At 44.8% G+C, this 19,903-nt stretch overlaps 1 protein-coding gene across 1 annotated transcript in view; it reads left to right on the top strand.

The window, feature by feature from the left end:
* Positions 1 to 19,903, top strand: part of LOC109869689 (plexin-A2) — a 306,452-nt gene that overhangs the window by 43,497 nt on the left and 243,052 nt on the right. The window contains 2 exon segments of the mRNA XM_031803557.1: positions 133 to 1,497; positions 15,951 to 16,133. Coding sequence (XP_031659417.1) covers positions 274 to 1,497; positions 15,951 to 16,133 — 1,407 coding nt within the window. The 5' untranslated portion in view covers positions 133 to 273.

Genomic DNA, 19,903 nt, shown 5'->3' with positions numbered 1-19,903 from the left:
ACTTTCCACAGCAGCAGGAGGGACCAAAAGAAAGGCCTTTTCCGTTATCTGCTTCCCCTTTGACTGTGAGTGTGAGTCACAATGTGCTCTCTTTCATTTATTCACCCACCTCTCTCTCTTTCTCTCTTTCAGAAACATGTGAAGACCGTGGTGAAGATAAAAGCGCGAACCTAGCCTTTGAGAACACAAAGAGGAAGGTAGCCTCCCTCCCACTCCTCCTCCATCCTCCCCCTGTTCAGTCTGCTGTTGCCTTGTTGCAGAGTCCCTAGTGGTATGGAGGGCCGACGGTCGCGGCGAGTCACACAATACAGCGCCAGGACTTTCCCAGCGGGCCCTACACGGGGCACTGTGCTGGCCATGCTGGGCTGCTGGGTGTTAGCTGTCGCTGCCACCGTGTGCCAAGGCCAGACCACCTTCACCAGCTTCCACCCAGAGCGCCGGGAGTGGGCCTTCAACCATCTGACGGTCCACCAGACAACTGGGGCGCTCTACATTGGAGCAGTCAACCGTGTCTACAAGCTATCAGGCAACCTGACCCTGATGGTGTCCCACGACACAGGCCCTGAGGACGATAACAAGGCCTGCTACCCGCCCCTCATTGTCCAGCCCTGCTCTGAACCCCTGACCTCCACAAACAACGTCAACAAGCTGCTCCTCATAGACTACAGCCAGAATCGCCTTCTGGCTTGCGGTAGCCTCTACCAGGGAGTCTGTAAACTCCTTCGTCTGGACGACCTGTTTATCCTAGTGGAGCCGTCCCATAAGAAAGAGCACTACCTCTCCAGCGTCAACCAGACAGGCACCATGTACGGGGTAATCGTGCCCTCCCATGGACAGGACGGGACTCTCTTCATCGGGACGGCAGTAGACGGCAAGCAGGACTACTTCCCTACCATCTCCAGCCGTAAGCTGCCCCGTGACCCAGAGTCCTCAGCCATGCTTGACTACGAGCTCCACACGGACTTCGTCTCGTCTCTGATAAAGATCCCGTCAGACACGCTTGCGCTGGTGTCCCACTTCGACATCTACTACGTGTATGGCTTCGCCAGTGGTTCCTTCGTCTACTTCCTGACCGTCCAGCCTGAGACGCCGGAGAACAGCATGTCATCTGGCGGATCCTCCAACGACCTCTTCTACACCTCGCGCATCGTACGCCTCTGCAAGGATGACCACAAGTTCCACTCATACGTCTCCTTACCCGTGGGCTGCGTGAGGAATGGCGTGGAGTACCGTCTCCTGCAGGCTGCCTACCTAGCTAAGCCGGGCCGTGTGCTGGCCGCCTCGCTGAACATCAGTGCCACAGACGACGTGCTCTTCACCGTGTTCTCCAAGGGCCAGAAACAGTACCACCAGCCACCAGATGACTCTGCGCTCTGCGTGTTCACCATCAAGGACATCAACGCCCGTATCAAGGAGCGCCTGCAGTCCTGCTACCAGGGAGAGGGCAACCTGGAGCTCAACTGGCTGCTGGGAAAAGACGTGCAGTGCACAAAAGCTGTGAGTTACAGAGGAGACACACGGACGCACACACACACACACACACGCACATGCACACGCACACACACACCCAATGACCATTTTGGCTCAGTAGAGTCACGTGGTCTGTTATCATTTCTACAGAGAACAATGTACAATAGTGCTAGACTCATCTTACACAGTGCAAGTCCAAGGTTATTCTAGGCATTGATACAGTGAAACCAAACCAGCCATCATTATTCAGCCTCTGTTCCCATTCACACCTCAACGTTCACTTACCAAGAAGCAGACAGCTCCCTTCCACTGGGAGTTCTCTTCAGCCTCAGTTCAATGTAGAAAGCCAGCAGAATAATTCATTTACATTTTACACTGACTGTAGTCTACTGAGGTTACCGCTGGTAATAGCTTACAGAGCCATTCCTCAGCTCAACTCAGCTCTAATATCATGTGTACCAGTCTGTTTGTGCTAACATTCCACTTCTTGCCACTCCATTACTGGCATATTACATGGAGTACAAGGAGTGGAATACTAGCACAAAACAAATCTGGATTTTAGGCTACCGCTCTAATGTTTCCTCTAGGCATTAAACAACAGGGCAGCAACCCCAGCTCACCAACGACCCTGGAAACGACAAGGTTGAGTCCGAGTCTGGGAGGAACTACGGTGGATGCACACACTCATAATAATAACAAACACAGCAATCAAGATAACTGCCTTTGACTGCTCTACTTTGCAGGGATACAACATTTCTCTTTATCAAATCATTCTCACACTACATGTAATTAGGCCTAATTGTTTTGCAGCTCCGGGGAGCAGAACAGGCACATTAAAGACTATCTGAATGACTGAGAAATATTCACAAATTAAGGAGGGGATTTATTTTCCTTGGCGAACACCAAAGTGATTCTATTCTACTCCAATTCAATCCAAAGAAACACTCTTTGCCCTCGAAGATGGGGAGGGAGAAGGGAGAAGGGAGAAGGAGAGAGAGAGAGTGAGAGAGTGAGAGTGAGAGAGAGAGTGAGAGAGAGTGAGAGAGAGTGAGAGAGAGAGAGAGTGAGTGAGTGAGTGAGTGAGTGAGTGAGTGAGTGAGTGAGTGAGTGAGTGAGTGAGTGAGTGAGTGAGTGAGTGAGTGAGTGAGTGAGAGAGAGAGAGAGAGAGAGAGAGAGAGAGAGAGAGAGAGAGAGAGAGAGAGAGAGAGAGAGAGAGAGAGAGAGAGAGAGAGAGAGAGAGAGAGAGAGAGAGAGAGAGAGAGAGAGAGAGAGAGAGAGAGAGAGAGAGAGAGAGAGAGAGAGAGAGAGAGAGAGAGAGAGAGAGAGAGAGAGAGAGAGAGAGAGAGAGAGAGAGAGAGAGAGAGAGAGAGAGGAGAGAGAGAGAGAGAGAGAGAGAGAGAGAGAGAGAGAGAGAGAGAGAGCTCATTTAGTGTACCAGTAGCCAGAGCACAAGCCATCCCCTCCTTTCTGAAATCCCTGTTCTCTAATACCAGGCCACATCTTGTCAGCCACAGTTTGGTTTCTTTATTTTAATTCAGTCCCACAAGGCGTCTGTCCTGCCTGCTCCTCCTTGTCTTTAATTGCTAATATGAATTAAAAGGGGAATTATGTACACTAATGACTATAGGCCCAAGTGTTTAGTCTCTACGACATGCAGGATGTGCATGTATGTGTGTGAAGTCTATAGGCTAGGCATGCTTGTTCGTGATTGCCTTCAAGTGCAAGTGTCTCATTTTGAAAGTGTGTGTGTGTGTCTTCTGTGTGTCTTCTGTGTGCATGTCAATGCCTGTATGTAGCGTATGTGTGGGCCAGGGGGATGGGTTTGGGGTGTACAGAGGATTCTATATTTTTGGGCCATATTAATGATATCCCCGGCGAGATCAGAAGTGTGTGGTTGGCTTTGTGCTCGTCCCCCAGGGCACTCTATTGACCGCTTTTATTAACATCACTAAATTCCCCATTAGTGCAATGTCAGAGGTGATTGTCAAGCGGAGGGAGACGTTATCTGGGGCCTGCACTGTTTGGTTTCATTTGCACCACAAAGAGGGAGGGAGGGAGGGAGGCAGGGAGGGAGAGGGAGGCAGGGAGGGAGAGGGAGGGAGGGAGGAAGGGAGAGGAGGCGGAGAGATAGAGAGGGAGGCGGGTGTAAAGGCTTTCACTCTCTCACCGTGGGAGTCAGATAAGATCTACTATAGCCTCTCTGGTCCCCAGGGCCCAGTTTTTCAAAAGTTATCTGGATTTCACTTACCGGGTAGGATTACATGCATAGAAATAGAACGAATAGAACAGTCCCCATTCAAGTCAATGGTTTGTCCATTCTATTTATTCTCTTTCTATGCATTTAATCCTATCTGGTGGGTGAAATCCCGGATAGATAACTTTTGAAAAACTGGGCCCAGGAGAATCCTCTTGCAGCCCCCAGTGAGACCATTGTCACTGCCCAGACCTCCTCCAACATTCTCTCCTATCTCCTTCAGTTCAGCAGCCCTCATTAGAATGTTCCTTAAACTCCGAGCCGCATTCCATAGTATGAACCCTCCTCTCCTCTGTCCTCTGCTAGCCAAGGAAATGTGTCTAGCGGCTAGCCCAGCAGATGAAGAGATGTAGCATGTAATGATGTTTAATGGATTATGCAGATAGACGTCAACAGATGAAGAGCTCTGAAAGCTTGGTCATATTACACCCCAACAGCTGGATATGTCCTCTGGTATGCGAACCTTGACTGTGTTTTCGTTCAATCTCCCTCAAGCGGCATGGTTGTCTTTTCTAAATGGGGCTGAGGTTCTGTGCACAGCTGCTTTCCTAAAGGGGGGGGGGGGGGAAATCACATTTCCCCAATACACTAGTCCTCAATGTTAAAATCAACTCCTATAGATAAAATGTATTGAAAAAAAAACATTTACATGAGGGTCAGACTTGGTCTACACTGTCTGGAAGCTGACAGTCATACCAAGCCTTCCGGTATATGTGGAATTACACTGATGGGGCTCACATATTCAGCTGGTGTCACTCTCTCTTCCTCTCTATCCATGGTCATTGGCTACTCAACCATACTCACGACTATGCATGTCTAAATAGGAGGATCCACTATTGATCCTGACTGTCTCCTGAGATGGAGCGGAACCTGTGTCCACATCCCTGTCACTAGCTATAGCTTCCCATAGTGTAGTAATGGGGATCAGAGGTCAGGAGGTTGAGGGGGACCATGTGAAATGCTAATCAGCCACTTATTGTTCACATCCGTGTCCAGACATCTGATTCTGCTTTAGAAAGTTGAACTATGTCAAATATGGGGGGTGAATGTAACCTTCACTTTCCTATCAACATTGTTTGCATTTGAGACATAATCTTGTATTAAAAATATCACCATAATAGTAGACAAGCCTGAACAAATCTGAAGTTCAGGCGTGGATATACCACCATCCCCCTGTCCATTTGGTCTGCTATGGGATTGTTAAATATCGATTAATGCCACCAGTCAATGGGGGTATTCTATTTATAGAGCACAACTCTGGCAATGGTAATCAATGTTGTTAGCACCAGATTAATCCAAGAGTGAAATCTAGCTAGTGACTCCAGATCGGCAATATTTATTGGTATAAATGGGGGATGGGCAACTGGCGGCCGGGTCCACGGACCAATTTCCCCAAAATAAAATACAAATGATAATAATAATAATATATACTGTATATGTGCAGTGCCGTGAAAAAAGTATCAGTCCTCTTTCTAATTGTCTCTACTTTTGCATATTTTTGATACTGTAACGATTCTCGTTGGTGGAAGGAGAGGAGGACCAAAATGCAGCGTGGTAAGTGTTCGTCATATTTTAATTGAAAAACTGAACACTACACAAAATAACAACGAAGAGAAAACGAAACAGTTCTGCCAGGGGAACAGACACTAAACAGAAATTAAACACCCACAACCAAAATGGGGAAAACAGGCTACCTAAGTATGATTCTCAATCAGAGACCATGAACGACACCTGCCTCTGATTGAGAACCAGACTTGGCCAAACATATAGGAATATAACATAGAAAAAAGAACCTAGACTACCCACCCCAACTCACACCCTGACCAACCTAACACAAAGACATAAAAAAGGAACTAAGGTCAGAACGTGACAGATACTGAATGTTATCAGATCTTCAACCAAAAGCTAATATTAGATAAAGGGAACCTGAGTGAAAAAATAACACAACAATGACATACTTATTTCATTTATTTCATAAACAAAGTTATTCAACACCTAGTCCCCTTACACTCAATAACATCTCAATTGGGATTAGGCCAAGACTTAAACTAGGCCATTCTCAAATGTGTTGCTTTTTAGCCATTTTCATGTAGACTTGTTTGTGTGTTTTGGATCATTGTCTTGCTGCATGACCCAGCTGTGTTTAAGCTTCAGCTCACAGATGAATGGCCTGACATTCTCCTGTAGAATTATATGATACATAGCAGAATTCATGGTTCCTTCTATTAAGGCAAGTCGTACAGGTCATGAGGCAGCAAAGCATCCCCAAACCCTCACACTACCACCACAATGCATGACCATTTGTAACGATTGTCGTTGGTGGAAGAAGGAGTAGACCAAAGCACAGCATGGTACGCGTTCATATTTACTTTTAATACACTGAACACAAAATACAAAAGAACAAGAGAATAAATGAAAACCGAAACAGTCCCTTATGGTGCAAACACTGAAACGTAAAATAACTACCCACAAACCATAGTGGGAAAACAGGCTGCCTAACTATGGTTCTCAATCAGAGACAACGATTGACAGCTGCCTCTGATTGGGAACCATACCAGGCCAAACACATAGAACTACAAAACACGCCCTGACCAACCTAAAACAGAGACATAAAAAAGTAACTAAGGTCAGGATGTGACACCATTGGTATGAGGTGCTTGATTTCCTCCAGGCATAATAGGACCCATTTGTAAATGTATTAAAAATAAAACCAGAAATACCTGATTTACTATATATAAGTATTAAGACTCTTTGCTATGAGACTTGAAATTGAGCTCAAGTGCGTCTTGTTTCCATTGATCATCCTTGTGATGTTTCACAACTTGATTGGAGTCCACCTGTGGTAAATCCAATTGACTGGACATGATTTGGAAAGGAACACACCAGTTTATATAAGGTCCCACAGTTGACAGTACATGTCAGAGCAAAAACCATGCCATGTGACCGAAGGAATTGTCCATAGAGCTCAGAGACAGGATTGTGTCGATGTACAGATCTGGGGAAGGGTACCAAAACATTTCTGCAGCATTGAAGATCCCCAAGAATACAGTGGCCTCCTTCATTCTTAAATGGAGGAAGTTTGGAACCACCAAGAATCTTCTTAGAGCTTTCTGAGAAGAAAGCTCTAAGACACTCCTCAGTGAAAGGCACATGACAGCCCGATTGGAGTTTGCCAAAAGGCACCTAAAGGACTCAGACCATGAAAACCAAGATTGAATTCTTTGTCCTGAATGCCAAGCTTCACGTCTGGAGGAAACCTGGCACCATATCTATTAGAGGTCGACCGATTAATCGGAATGGCCGATTAATTGGGCCCGATTTCAAGTTTTCATATCGGAAACCGGTATTTCTGGGCGCCGATTTTGGTGATTTTTTTGAAAATGTATTTATTTCATTATTATTATTTTTATACCTTTAATCTTTATTTTACTAGGCAAGTCAGTTAAGAACACATTCTTATTTTCAATGACGGCCTAGGAACGGTGGGTTAACTGCCTTGTTCAGGGGCAGAACGACAGGTTTTCACCTTGTCAGCTCGGGGGTTCCAAACTTGCAACCTTACAGTTAACTAGTCCAATGCTCTAACCACCTGCTTCTCGTTGCACTCCACAAGGAGCCTGCCTGTTACGCGAAAGCTACACTGCTACACTGGCAATACTATAGTGCCTATAAGAACATCCAATAGTCAAAGGTACATGAAATACAAATGGTATGGAGAGAAATAGTCCTATAAATACTATATTAACTACAACCTAAAACCTCTTACCTTGGAATATTGAAGTCTCATGTTAAAAGGAACCACCAACTTCCATATGTTCTCATGTTCTGAGCAAGGAACTCAAACGTTAGCTTTTTTACATGGCACATATTGCACTTTTACTTCTCCAACACTTTGTTTTTGCATTATTTAAACCAAATTGTTTCATTATTTATTTGAGGCTACATTTATTTTTATTGCTGTATTATAAAATAAGTGTTCATTCAGTATTGTTGTAATTGTCATTATTACAAATAAATAAATAAAAAATTGCCCAATTTTAATCAGTATTTGCTTTTTTGTCCTCCAATAATCAGTATCGGTATCGGCGTTGAAAAATCATAATCGGTCGACCTCTAATCTCTATGGTGGTGGCAGCATCATGCTGTGGGGATGTTTTTCAGTGGCAGGGACTGGGCGACTAGTCAGGATCAAGATAAAGATGAACGGAGCCAAGTACAAAGAGATCCTTGATGAAAACCTGCTCCAGAGCACTCTGGACCTCACACTGGGGCGAAGGTTCACCTACCAACAGGACAACAACCCCAATGCAGGAGTGGTTTTGGGGCATGGATTCTACAAAATGTCAAAAGCATTCTACAAGGATGCTGGCCCATGTTGAATCTAATGCTTCCCACATTTGTGTCAAGTTGACTGATTGTCATATGGGTGGTGGAACATTTTTGATTTACACAGGACACGGTTGAGCTTGGAAAAACCCAGCAGCTTTACTGTTCTTGACACAAATCGGTGCGCCTGGCACCTACAGTACTACTGTCATGACGTTGCCATGTTGGGTGAGGTTTATGACCCCCACATAAATACCTTTCCCCCATTTTCTCTCCACTCTACAGAATGGACTCTTGGAAAGCCCTTTGTTAACATTAGAGAGAGTATGGTAACATCAAAAGGTTGGGGAATGGAACAATATTTCCCTTTCTCAACCAGTTGAAGTGTCCATTGGTACTTAAAGAATATGATGTCAGATCAGTTGTTGTCTAGGACATTATATCTGATGATAGGACGACGTAAATTGTATATTGGAAAGTCTACACATTCTAGTTCAGATTCACATGGAATTGTTGCGCAATTTAAATGTTTAAATTTGAAACTATTTGTGAAAAGATTAAATGTCATTTTAGCTTCTAAATGAGAGAATTGTTTTCATAAGTAAACTATGCTCACTCAGGTGCACGCCCAAGTGAACAGACATTGGTTGAGAACTATGAAACACGCCCTTCTCTCCCCCAGTACAAAAGCCAGTTAACAGAAGTCAACCTCAGTTCCCGAGGACGTGAGGACTGGTGTCCATACGTTTAAAAGGGCTAATTTCAACTACAACCTAACAAAATTAACATTTAGTTAACTGCTGTCCTAACGTTTAAAAACATTTTTTTTAAACCATCTATCGAAGCTCAGCTCAGAGTAATATATATATCTTGCATTTTCCTTTTCCGAATGGGTGGTTATTAGAATGCATAAGATTCTGTATTTATGGTAGCATAGCTTCTCAAGGTCCGATAGTGAAACCAATCCCTTTGTCCCTCAGTCTTCCCGCTCTTTCATTCAAACCCAACCCCCTTCTTTTGTGTTAACAGCCGTCATATCGGGTTAGCCCACTAGGGGCTTTTCATGACATGATTAGTAGTCAATGTGTGATCTAACCTGTGTGTGTGTATATGTATATATATATATATATATATATATATATATATATATATATATATATCTCAGCAAAAAATATATATCTTTCAAAGATATTTTATAAAAATCCAAAGAACTTCACAGATCTTCATTGTAAAGGGTTTAGACTGTTTCCCATGCTTGTTCAATGAACCATAAACAATAAATGAGCATGTACCTGTGGAACGGTTGTTAAGACACTAACAGCTTACAGACTGTAGGCAATTAAGGTTACAGATTTGAAAACTTAGGACACTAAAGAGGCCTTTCTCCTGACTGAAAAACACCAAAATAAAGATGCCACGGGACCTGCTCATCTGCGTGAACGTGTCTTAGGCATGCTGCAAGGAGGCATGAGGACTGCAGATGTGGCCAGTGCAATAAATTGCAATGTCCGTACGCCTAAGACAGCGCTACAGGGAGACAGGACGGACAGCTGATTGTCCTCGCAGTGGCAGACCACATGTAACAACACCTGCACAGGATTGGTACATCCGAACATCACACCGGCGGGACAGGTACAGGATGGCAACAACAACTGTCAACAACGTCACCTATGGGCACAAACCCACCGTCGCTGGACCAGACAGGACTGGCAAAAAGTGCTCTTCACTGACGAGTCGGGGTTTTGTCTCACCAGGGGTGATGGTCGGATTTGCGTTTATCGTCGAAGGAGTGAGAGTTACACCGAGGCCTGTACTCTGGAGTGGGATCGATTTGGAGGTGGAGGGTCCGTCATGGTCTGGGGCGGTGTGTCACAGCATCATCAGACTGAGCTTGTTGTCATTGCAGGCAATCTCAACGCTGTGCGTTACAGGGAAGACATCCTCCTCCCTCATGTGGTACCCTTCATGCAGGCTCATACTGACATGACCCTCTAACATGACAATGCCACCAGCCATACTGCTCGGTCTGTGCTTGATTTCCTGTAAGACAGGAATGTCAGTGTTCTGCCATGGCCAGCGAAGAGCCCGGATCTCAATCCCATTAAGCACGTCTGGGACCTGTTGGATCGGAGGGTGAGGACTATGGCCATTCCCCCCAGAAATGTCCGAGAACTTGCAGGTGCCTTGGTGGAAGAGTGGGGTAACATCTCACAGCAAGAACTGGCAAATCTGGTGCAGTCCATGAGGAGGAGTGCACTGCAGGACTTAGTATCTGGTGTGGCCACCAGCTGCATTGACTGTTACTTTTGATTTTAAACACCCCTTGTTCAGGGACACATTATTCCATTTCTGTTAGTCACATGTCTGTGGAACATGTTCAGTTTATGTCTCAGATGTTGAATCTTGTTATGTTCATACAAATATTTACACATGTTAAGTTTGCTGAAAATAAACACAGTTGACAGTGAGAGGACGTTTCTTTTTTTGCTGAGTTTATGTAATTCTGTGTGATTATTTAGGTATTTAGTAATACATTATTAAGCCAATTTGTGTTTTGCTGATTCAACTTATTAGCTAGGGTACGTGCAGATAACCAAGTACTTACGACAATAAGAATTAGGCCAATCGAGGTGAAGATTAATAATTGACTGCTATTGATGTTAAAGATCTTCAGGATTCGGGAGATAACCGCTCAATATAAATGAATGCTTCCCTGGTGCCCCAGGTTATTAATGGTTTAATTGTTGCATGGTTTAATTCAATCACGTAATCAATTAAACGTCAGGTAATCGATTTGATAAAATAGCATGTAATATAATTGAATCCTAGTCAGACACGACACTTAACTCTTTTGTCTTGCCCATTAACCCTCTGAATGGCACACACACACAATCCATGTCTCAATTGTCTCAAGGCTTAAACATCCTTCTTTAACCTGTCTGCTCCCCTTCATCTACACTGATTGAAGTGGATCTAACAAGTGGCATCAATAAGGCATCATATCTTTTACCTGGATTCACTTGGTCAGTCTATGTCATGGAAAGAGCAGGTGTTCTTAATCAATCAAACAATCCAATTGATTTATAAAGCCCTTTTTACATCAGCAGATGTCACAAAGTGCTATACAGAAACCCAGCCTAAAACCCCAAACAGCAAGCAATGCAGATGTAAAAGCACGGTGGCTAGGAAAACCTCCCTAGAAAGGCAGGAACCTAGGAAGAAACCTTGAGAGGGACAAGGCTCTGAGGAGTGGCCAGTCCACGTTGAGATTAAAGCAGTACATGGCCAAGATGGTCAAATGTTCATAGATGACCAGCATGGTCAAATAATAATAATAATCACAGTGGTTGTAGATGGTGCAACAGGTCAGTACCTCAGGAGTAAATGTCAGTTAGCTTTTCATACCCGAGCATTCCGAGTCAGAGACAGCAGGTGCAGTAGAGAGAGAGAGTCGAAAATAGCAGGTCCGGGACAAGGTAGCACGTCCGGTGAACAGGTCAAGGGTTCCTTAGCCTCAGGCAGAACAGTCGAAACTGGACCAGCAGCACGACCAGGTGGACTAGGGCATGGTCCCAGGGCTTAGGTCCTCCGGGAAGGGAGGGAGAGGGAGAGAGAGAGAATTAGAGGGAGAATACTTACATTCACACAGGATAATACAGGAGAAATACTACATATGTAACAGACTGACCCTAGCCCCCCAACACATAAACTATAGCAGCATAAATACTGGAGGCTGAGACAGGAGGGGTCGGGGGACACTGTGGACCCGTCCAACGATACCCCCGGACAGGGCCAACCAGGCAGGATATAACCCCACCCACTTTGCCAAAGCACAGCCTACACCACTAGAGGGATATCTTCAAACCACCAACTTACTACCCTGAGACAAGGCCGAGTGTAGCCCACAAAGATCTCCCCCACGGCACGAACCTGGGAGGTGCGCCAAACCCGGACAGGAAGATCACGTCAGTGACTCAACCCACTCAAATGACGCAGCCCTCCTAGGGACGGCATGGAAGAGCACCAGTAAGCCAGTGACTCAGCTCCCGTAATAGGGTTAGAGGCAGAGAATCCCAGAGGAGAGAGGGGAACCGGTCAGGCAGAGACAGCCAGGGCAGTTCGTTGCTCCAGTGCCGTTGCTCCAGTTTCCGTTCACCTTCACACCTCTGGGTCAGACGACACTCAATCACAGGACCTACTGAAGAGATGAGTCTTCAATAAAGACTTAAAGGTTGAGACCGAGTCTGCGTCTGTTACACGGGTAGGCAGCTTTGTAGGAGAAAGCCCCGCCTCCAGATGTTTGCTTAGAAATTCTAGAAACAGTAAGGAGGCCTGCGTCTTATGACCGTAGCGTACATGTAGATATGTAAAGGCAGGACCAAATCGGAGAGATAGGTAAGAGCAAGCCCATGTAATGCTTTGTTTTCTATGATGATGAGTTCCGATTTTTGTGGCCCCCATCCCTATTAAAGTTGCCCATCCCTGCTATATAGACCATAACAATAAACTCCCAATATCCATAGTAAGGTGCTGGAAAACACGACTACATGAGATCCAAAGGGATTTAGGTTTCCAGCCAAGCCTACTTAGCTTACATCATCCAAACCATTTACATATAATCAAAACCAAATGCTCTGAATCCCATTCTCAGACTGAGACTCCTTGGAACAGATTTAAAGTCTGTATCTGTCTGTACGTTGGTGTCTGCGGGAGTAGTTATTGATAAGTTAGTGTCGGACACAGTCACACACAAGCTAGTCTCTCAAGCTTCTTTTTATAGCTCCCACTGTAGATTGCTCATCTGATTCAGACTGTTTCTCTCTGTCTGTGACAGACACAGATCCCCAGATAAGGCCACTACCCAAAACCAGCTCAAATCATTTTAGACATGTTCTACGTTCCCCGATTAAGAGACATAAGCACAGCTAATCACAGGCATTTAGCTGCCTTTTTCCTGCTTAGCTCCTGTACCACAGTGGAGTGGGCCTACTATATATTTCTCCATCCCTTCCATCCATGCTATTTTGGGAGCTGCGAATAAAAGGAAATGGTGTTGGTTCTGCGGGGGCTGAGGGGGCGCGCCTACCAGGCTGAGGCGTTTATGCCCATCAGCGTTATTGCTTTTCGCTCTGCTTATGAAAAGCAGAGCTGGTTGTAAAGGCTTTACAAGTGTGGTGTAGTGTAGTGTGGTGTGGTGTGGTGTGGTGTAGTGTAGTGTGGTGTAGCATGGTGTAGTGTGGTGTAGTGTAGTGTAGCATGGTGTGGTGTAGTGTAGTCTGGTGTAGTATGTGGTGTAGTGTGATGTGGTGTAGCCTGGTGTAGTGTAGTGTGGTGTAGTGTAGCGTGGTGTGGTGTAGTGTAGCTTAGTGTGGTGTATTGTGGTGTAGTGTGGCGTGGTGTAGCGTGGTGTAGTGTGATGTGGTGTGGTGTAGCGTGGTGTAGTGTGGTGTAGTATGGTGTAGTGTGGTGTGGTGTAGCATGGTGTAGTGGAGCTTGCTGTGGTGTATTGTGGTGTAGTGTAGTGTAGTGTGGTGTGGTGTAGCGTGGTTTAGTGTGGTGTAGCGTAGTGTAGTGTGGTGTAGTGTAGCTTGGTGTAGTGTAGTGAGGGAGGACGGGTTGACAACCATGGCTCCAGGGTCCTGGGGCTGTAGGGGCTGTGTGTCAGTGATCAGTGTGGCTGTCCCCGGCCCTGATCTGTAACACACACACACTGTTGCTGTGTGTCAGTGATCAATGTGCCCTGCCTGTCTGTCTGTCTGCCCTGATACCTCTGAATGATGCTCCTCCCTGTCCCAGCCCTCTCCTGGACATCTCCTTTACTCTATATGGCACTTTGAGGCCACAGTCCCTCCTCCACTGTCACCGCCACTCACACTCTGGCCTAACCTGGATCACCACCACAGCCTAGCCCCCCCCCGATGTGATGTGGAATTCAATTCCTAACTAAGGACCGCTGGAAATATTTTGACTGCACCGTCGTGATTCTGCATAGGCTGTTATACAGTACCAGTCAAAAGTTTGGACACACCTACTCATTCAAGGGGGTTTCTTTATTTTTACTATTTTCTACATTGTAGAATAATAGTGAAAACATCAAAACAATGAAATAATTTAGTAACCAAAAAAGTGTTAAACAAACCAAAAGATATTTTATATTTGAGATTCTTCAAATAGCCACCCTTTGCCTTGATGACAGCTTTGCACACTCTTAGCATTCTCTCAACCAGCTTCATGAGGAAGTCACCTGGAATGCATTAAAATGAACAGGTGTGCCATGTTAAAAGTTAATTTGTGGAATTTCTTTCCTTTTGTAATGAATTTGAGCCAATCAGTTGTGTTGTGACAAGGTAGAGGTGGTATACATAAGATTGCTCTATTTGGTAAAAGACAGAGTCCATAGTATGGCAAGAACAGCTCAAATAAGCAAAGAGAAACGACAGTCCATCATTACTTTAAGACATGAAGGTCAGTCAATCCGGAAAATGTCAATAACTCATGAGGACCACCACAGGAAAGGAAGACCCAGAGTTCATTAGAGTTACCAGCCTCAGAAATCGTCAACTGCAGCCCAAATAAATGCTTCACAGAGTTCAAGTAACAGACACATCTCAACATCAACTGTTCAGAGGAGACGGCGTGAATCAGGCCTTCATTGTCGAATTGCTGCAAAGAAACCACTACTAAAGGACACCAATAAGAAGAAGAGACTTGCTTGGGTCAAGAAACACGAGCAATGGACATTAGACCAGTAGAAATCTGCCCTATTGTCTGATGAGTCCAAATTTGAGACTTTTGTGAGAAAAAGAGTAAGTGAGTGGATGATCTCCGCATGTGTGGTTCCCACCTTGAAGCATGGAGGAGGAGGCGTGATGGTGTAGGGGTGCTTTGCTGGTGACACTGATTTGTTTAGAATTCTATGCCATCCCATCTCGTTTGCGCTTAGTGGGACTGTCATTTGTTTTTCAACAGGATAATGATGCAAAACACACCTCTAGGCTGTGTAAGATATTTTTGACCGAGAAGGAGAGGGATGGAGTGCTGCATCAGATGACCTGGCCTCCACAATCACCTGACCTAAACTCAATTGAGATGGTTTTGGGATGAGTTGTACCACAGAGTGAAGAAAAAGCAGCCAACAAATGCTCAGCATATGTGAGAGCACCTTCAAGACTGTTGGAAAAGCATTCCAAGTGACTACCTCATGAAGCTAGTTGAGAGAATGCCAAGAATCTAAATAAAATCTAAAATCTATTTTGATTTGTTTAATACTTTTTTGGTTACTACATGACTATTTCATAGTTTTGATGTCTTCACTATTATTCTACAATGTAGAAAATATAATAAAAAATTTAAAAAAAACTTGAATGAGTAGGTGTGTCCAGACTTTTGACTGGTACTGTATTTCTGTTGAGAATGAGATTTTATCAGGCATTTTGACAGGTCATTTTTCTCTTGGATGGACCAAAGTCAGGTCACAAGTCCACAAGTCAGATTCTCCAGTTATTGTTTACCTGTCCATTCCATCTCTATAACATGTTAACCTGCAGAGTAGAGAAGCTCTGCATGGTAAAAGTTAGCATGCTCTCCTCCTCTTTCCCTGATGTTATCATATACCTGTGTGAGGAGGCAAGGTGGGGCTCAGTCAAGCACAGCAGAGACATGTCTACCAAGTGGAACAGAAAGGCAGAAGAACGGCTGTCTGGTAGGCTACAGCAGGATTCACTAGATATAAAACCACCTCTCCCTGATCCTACTCTGTCTCTCTTCATAGAACCCTCACTCTCTCAACCTTTGACCCTGCCTCTCTCTATAGTATCTCTGACCGTCCTCTCTCTCTCCCTCCGTCCCTCCCTCCCTCTCCATATCTAAACCCCTTCTCTCTCTCTTCTCTCTCCTCCAGCCGGTGCCCATCGATGACTCGTTCTGTGGTCTGGACATCAACCAGCCCCTAGGCGGCTCTCAGCTTGTGACGGGACACACCCTCTACACAGAGACACGGGACCGCATGACCTCCGTCACCTCCTACGTCTACAACGGATACTGCGTGGCCTTCGTCGGCACCAAGAACGGACGCCTCAAAAAGGTCAGTTACTCTTACTGTCAGTTCCCGGCAGTTATGGTCAATTACCGGCTGTTATCGCCAGCCACAGCCTGGACTTCGAAAATACTGACTTACCTCGGGCCATTGCTCTTTAGGGAGCATAGGCCATCGATGACGCCTCTCCATTACACTCTGTTCTGGTCAGTCTTCTCCAGCTCGTTCAGCTATTGAAAAAGTCCTCTAGCTATTCTGGTCTCCCAGTTCAAGGTCCATTTAAAGCGATTGTGAAGCACTTCATCACTGTTGAAGCCCTGGCCTCAGGAGACTGAGGAGGCTGTCTGTCCACTGACTGGTCCTCGGAACCTCAGACACTGAAGTGGTAGTATTCTATTCAAGGAACTGAATGTACGAAGCACGGTGTGGCGGTAAGGAGAAGATAAACCTTTCTCCTCCATATTTAATGCTTCTGGTCCTGTGACAGTTGGGCAGGGGTGTAGGGTGGCAGGGCGTGGGGGAGGAGGTGTCATTCCTCTGTAGTGGTCATTATGTTCGCCTTGTGGAATGAGCTCTGTCTATGGTGGCCGTGCCGAATAACCTCTGCCAGCCCATTAATTTTAATAGGCACCTTTCTCCCTGAGACCCAGAGAGAGGGGAGACTAGAGAGAGCTGGCCCACGCAAGATCCGGCCTGCAGTCTCTGCTGGAGCAGACAGACAATGCTGTTGGTTAAAACTACAGTCTGCGATTTGAAAAACAGCCATATAAATTAATTTAAATGACAAATGAATAGATTCCCAGATCCCAGACTGTAGCTTTAAGGGCTAGACAGTCCTCAAATGTCACATTTCACCTCACCTCACCACCACCAAAGCAAGGCAGCATAAAGAGCATCTACTGTAGTGGCTCAGGTGGCTATTATGCATGGAGAGATTTGAGTGATGATTGATGGAGAAAGTGGAGCATGTTGTGTGGTGGGAGAAGTTGGCAACTTCATCATAATACAATTGTTAACCTGGTATTACACAGTCAGGGCTTTTTTCGGTATTGAAGTACAGTGACAGCCAAATGATGTATGTGTAATCTAGAAGAGCTCCCTGTGTTTACAGCTGTTGAGGCTGCCTTGCTGACAGGGTCGTAATTTCAGCTCAACCTAGGGTATGGCAATATGACAGGGGGGAGGGTTTCCCCCCTCCAACGATTTTTTTGAAAATGTAAGCTCATTTACTGAATTTCTACACAATTTAAAAACTCAAAAATGCAATTTGGAGAACAGAAAAAAAATTATCAGCTTGTTGCTGTAGCTTCATTCCCCTCAGTCAATAGGGGACTGAACATTCTACAAACAGCTGCCTGCTATGCACTAGCTCCGCACTGGGATTACACCTCTAGTTTAGTTTCATGTCAAGTCAAACAGCAGTTACCAAGCCAAGGCCATCTACTACAGCATCTTTACCTCTACACTGTTTTCCATAAAGCCAGCCAGCCATACAAACAGCCTTCCCTCCTGCTCCCAGGCGTCAGCATGGTCCTAAAGTCATCTCGCTAATACCGTTAAACTGCATTTGCCTTTTAATTGGGATTGGAATGATTTTAGTAACCTATTTTAAATTGCCACACCCAATTGACGCCCCTGCTTGCTGAATGTAGATGATATTGATGGTGATTGGTGAGGTGAGTTTTCCTCCTTTGTAAAACTCTTTGCGCATCTGGAAAAGCGCTATGCTGTATATGTTGGGCTCCCGGGTGGAGCAGCGGTCTAAGGCACTACAGTCCCTGGTTCGAATCCAGGCTGTAATCACATCCGGCCTGTATGGCGTGCTCTCTGTTTCCCTTGCCCCTGGGACACAACACAATTGGACCTGCTCAGTTGTTGGTTGCTTCATCTATTTATTCATAATTTAATCTGTGCCCCAATCAGGGTGTGGAATTGAAAGAAACTCATTCGGTGTAATCCCCCTTGTTTGAGGTACTTAATCATTTATAGCATTTTTTCTACATGATTAAATTGAACCAGACAGTAGAACACAATTCTCTGCTCTCTGGTGCATACAGTACTGTGGGTTGTTTCCTTTTTATCTCCCTCCCGCATTTCTCACATACAGTATGTGTCTTCTCTATTCACATCCTCTCCCTGTCTCCATGTATGACAATGCCATGCAAAGTGAACCATCATGGCTGCCTGTCTGTCTGGTGCTCACATCCACAGCATCATGGCTGTTACCACAGCAACCGTTGCATGGAGGAGGATTTATCCAGGATATCAGAAGGCACAGCGAGAGACACAGCTCCACGGTCCACCGCCTTACTGCCTGGCTGCCTGGCTGGCTGGTTCACTGGCTGCCTGGCTGGGAGAGAAAATCCCGGAAGCCTGTTTGTTCAGCCTGTTCAAGCATGGAGCCTGATCCATTCATGACAAAGAGAGAGGGGAGAGGATGAGGCAGCTTGGTAGCGTGTGGTTGCTGTGTGTTTAGGGGTTTTACTTCCACCCTAGTGCTAAGCGATTAGTACTGTTTAAGGTCGGTTCAGATTCAGTTTGATTATTGAAAAAAATTATATACAGTAAGTGCATTATGCATGATGTGGGTTGAATGCTGTAACAACACAGAACAAAACAATTAATAAACATCCCATGATGGTAGTGACTGCCCATTACTGCTCATCACTTATTCACATTACTTTACTTGAATCAAATATTTCAGTTGTCGTGTACATTTCATTTGTTTTATTTGACGACTTTATTTCATTCCTAGTCATCATCTAATGTCTATTAGCTGCTGCCTATGCTGTCTGACAAAATCACTATTTTAGTAGTTCTTCAAAGTAAGGCATACTTTTATGACTGCTAAATACCAAGTGTCAATCACTTAGATAATGTATTTTTAGGTAGTAATTAGTGATGCACCGATATGACATTTTTGGCCGATACCGATATTTTCCTTGCCAAAAAACCCTGATACCGATACCAATAACCAGAGGTGGGACCAAGTCATTGTATTACAAGTCACAAGTAAGTCTCAAGTCTTAGCACTCAAGTCCCAAGTCAAGTCCCAAGTCAATACAGGAAAGTCCAAGTCAAGACAGGAAAGTCCGAGTCAAGTCTCAAGTCAAGACAGTCAAGTCTCAAGTCAAGACTGTCAAGTCTCAAGTCAAGACAGTCAAGTCTCAAGTCAAGACTGTCAAGTCTCAAGTCAAGACTGTCAAGAATCAAGTCAAGACCGACAAGTATCAAGTCAAGTCTCAAGTCCTAAACTTTGAGTTCCGCGTCCTAAACAAGTCATAATGTGCTCTTCAACAAATGTAATACCATTTCATATTTTTAACAAGAGTTATAGTTAGTATATTACATTTACGCAAATCATGAATGCTTTTAAAAATACATTTATGACTCTCCAAATAAACACAAGTTGTGTTATTTGTGTGTGTGTTAAGGTTGGGTGATTGTGTACAAGTCTACATCACCCGATTTCGCCCCATAGTGATCCTCAATAGTTGATCGCTATTGGGGGGGGTTCTTTCTTATGACTACTCATGTATCTGTTTCAGTAGCTATCATTAGCTAGCTAACTATATAGCTAGGTGTCATCATCTAAAATAACCGTAATTTATAAGATAGTTCTTATTTGGAGGTCGGACCATCAATGTAAACCTAGCCACAATAAGGATTAGCCACAATAGTGGCTATTCATTTGCATTACTATCAATGACATACTTTTAGTTTGAAGGCAAACCGCAAATTCCACTATTGCGCCTAATCCTTATTGTGGCTAGCTTCACAACACATAACCTGGTGCGGTCGAGCCTCACTAGCCAGAT

This window comes from Oncorhynchus kisutch, linkage group LG24 (genome assembly GCF_002021735.2).
Source record: "Oncorhynchus kisutch isolate 150728-3 linkage group LG24, Okis_V2, whole genome shotgun sequence".
Classification (NCBI taxonomy): Eukaryota; Metazoa; Chordata; class Actinopteri; order Salmoniformes; family Salmonidae; genus Oncorhynchus; species Oncorhynchus kisutch.
The sequence above is the reverse complement of the archived record's forward strand: the minus strand, read 5'-3'. Positions and strand labels throughout refer to the sequence as shown.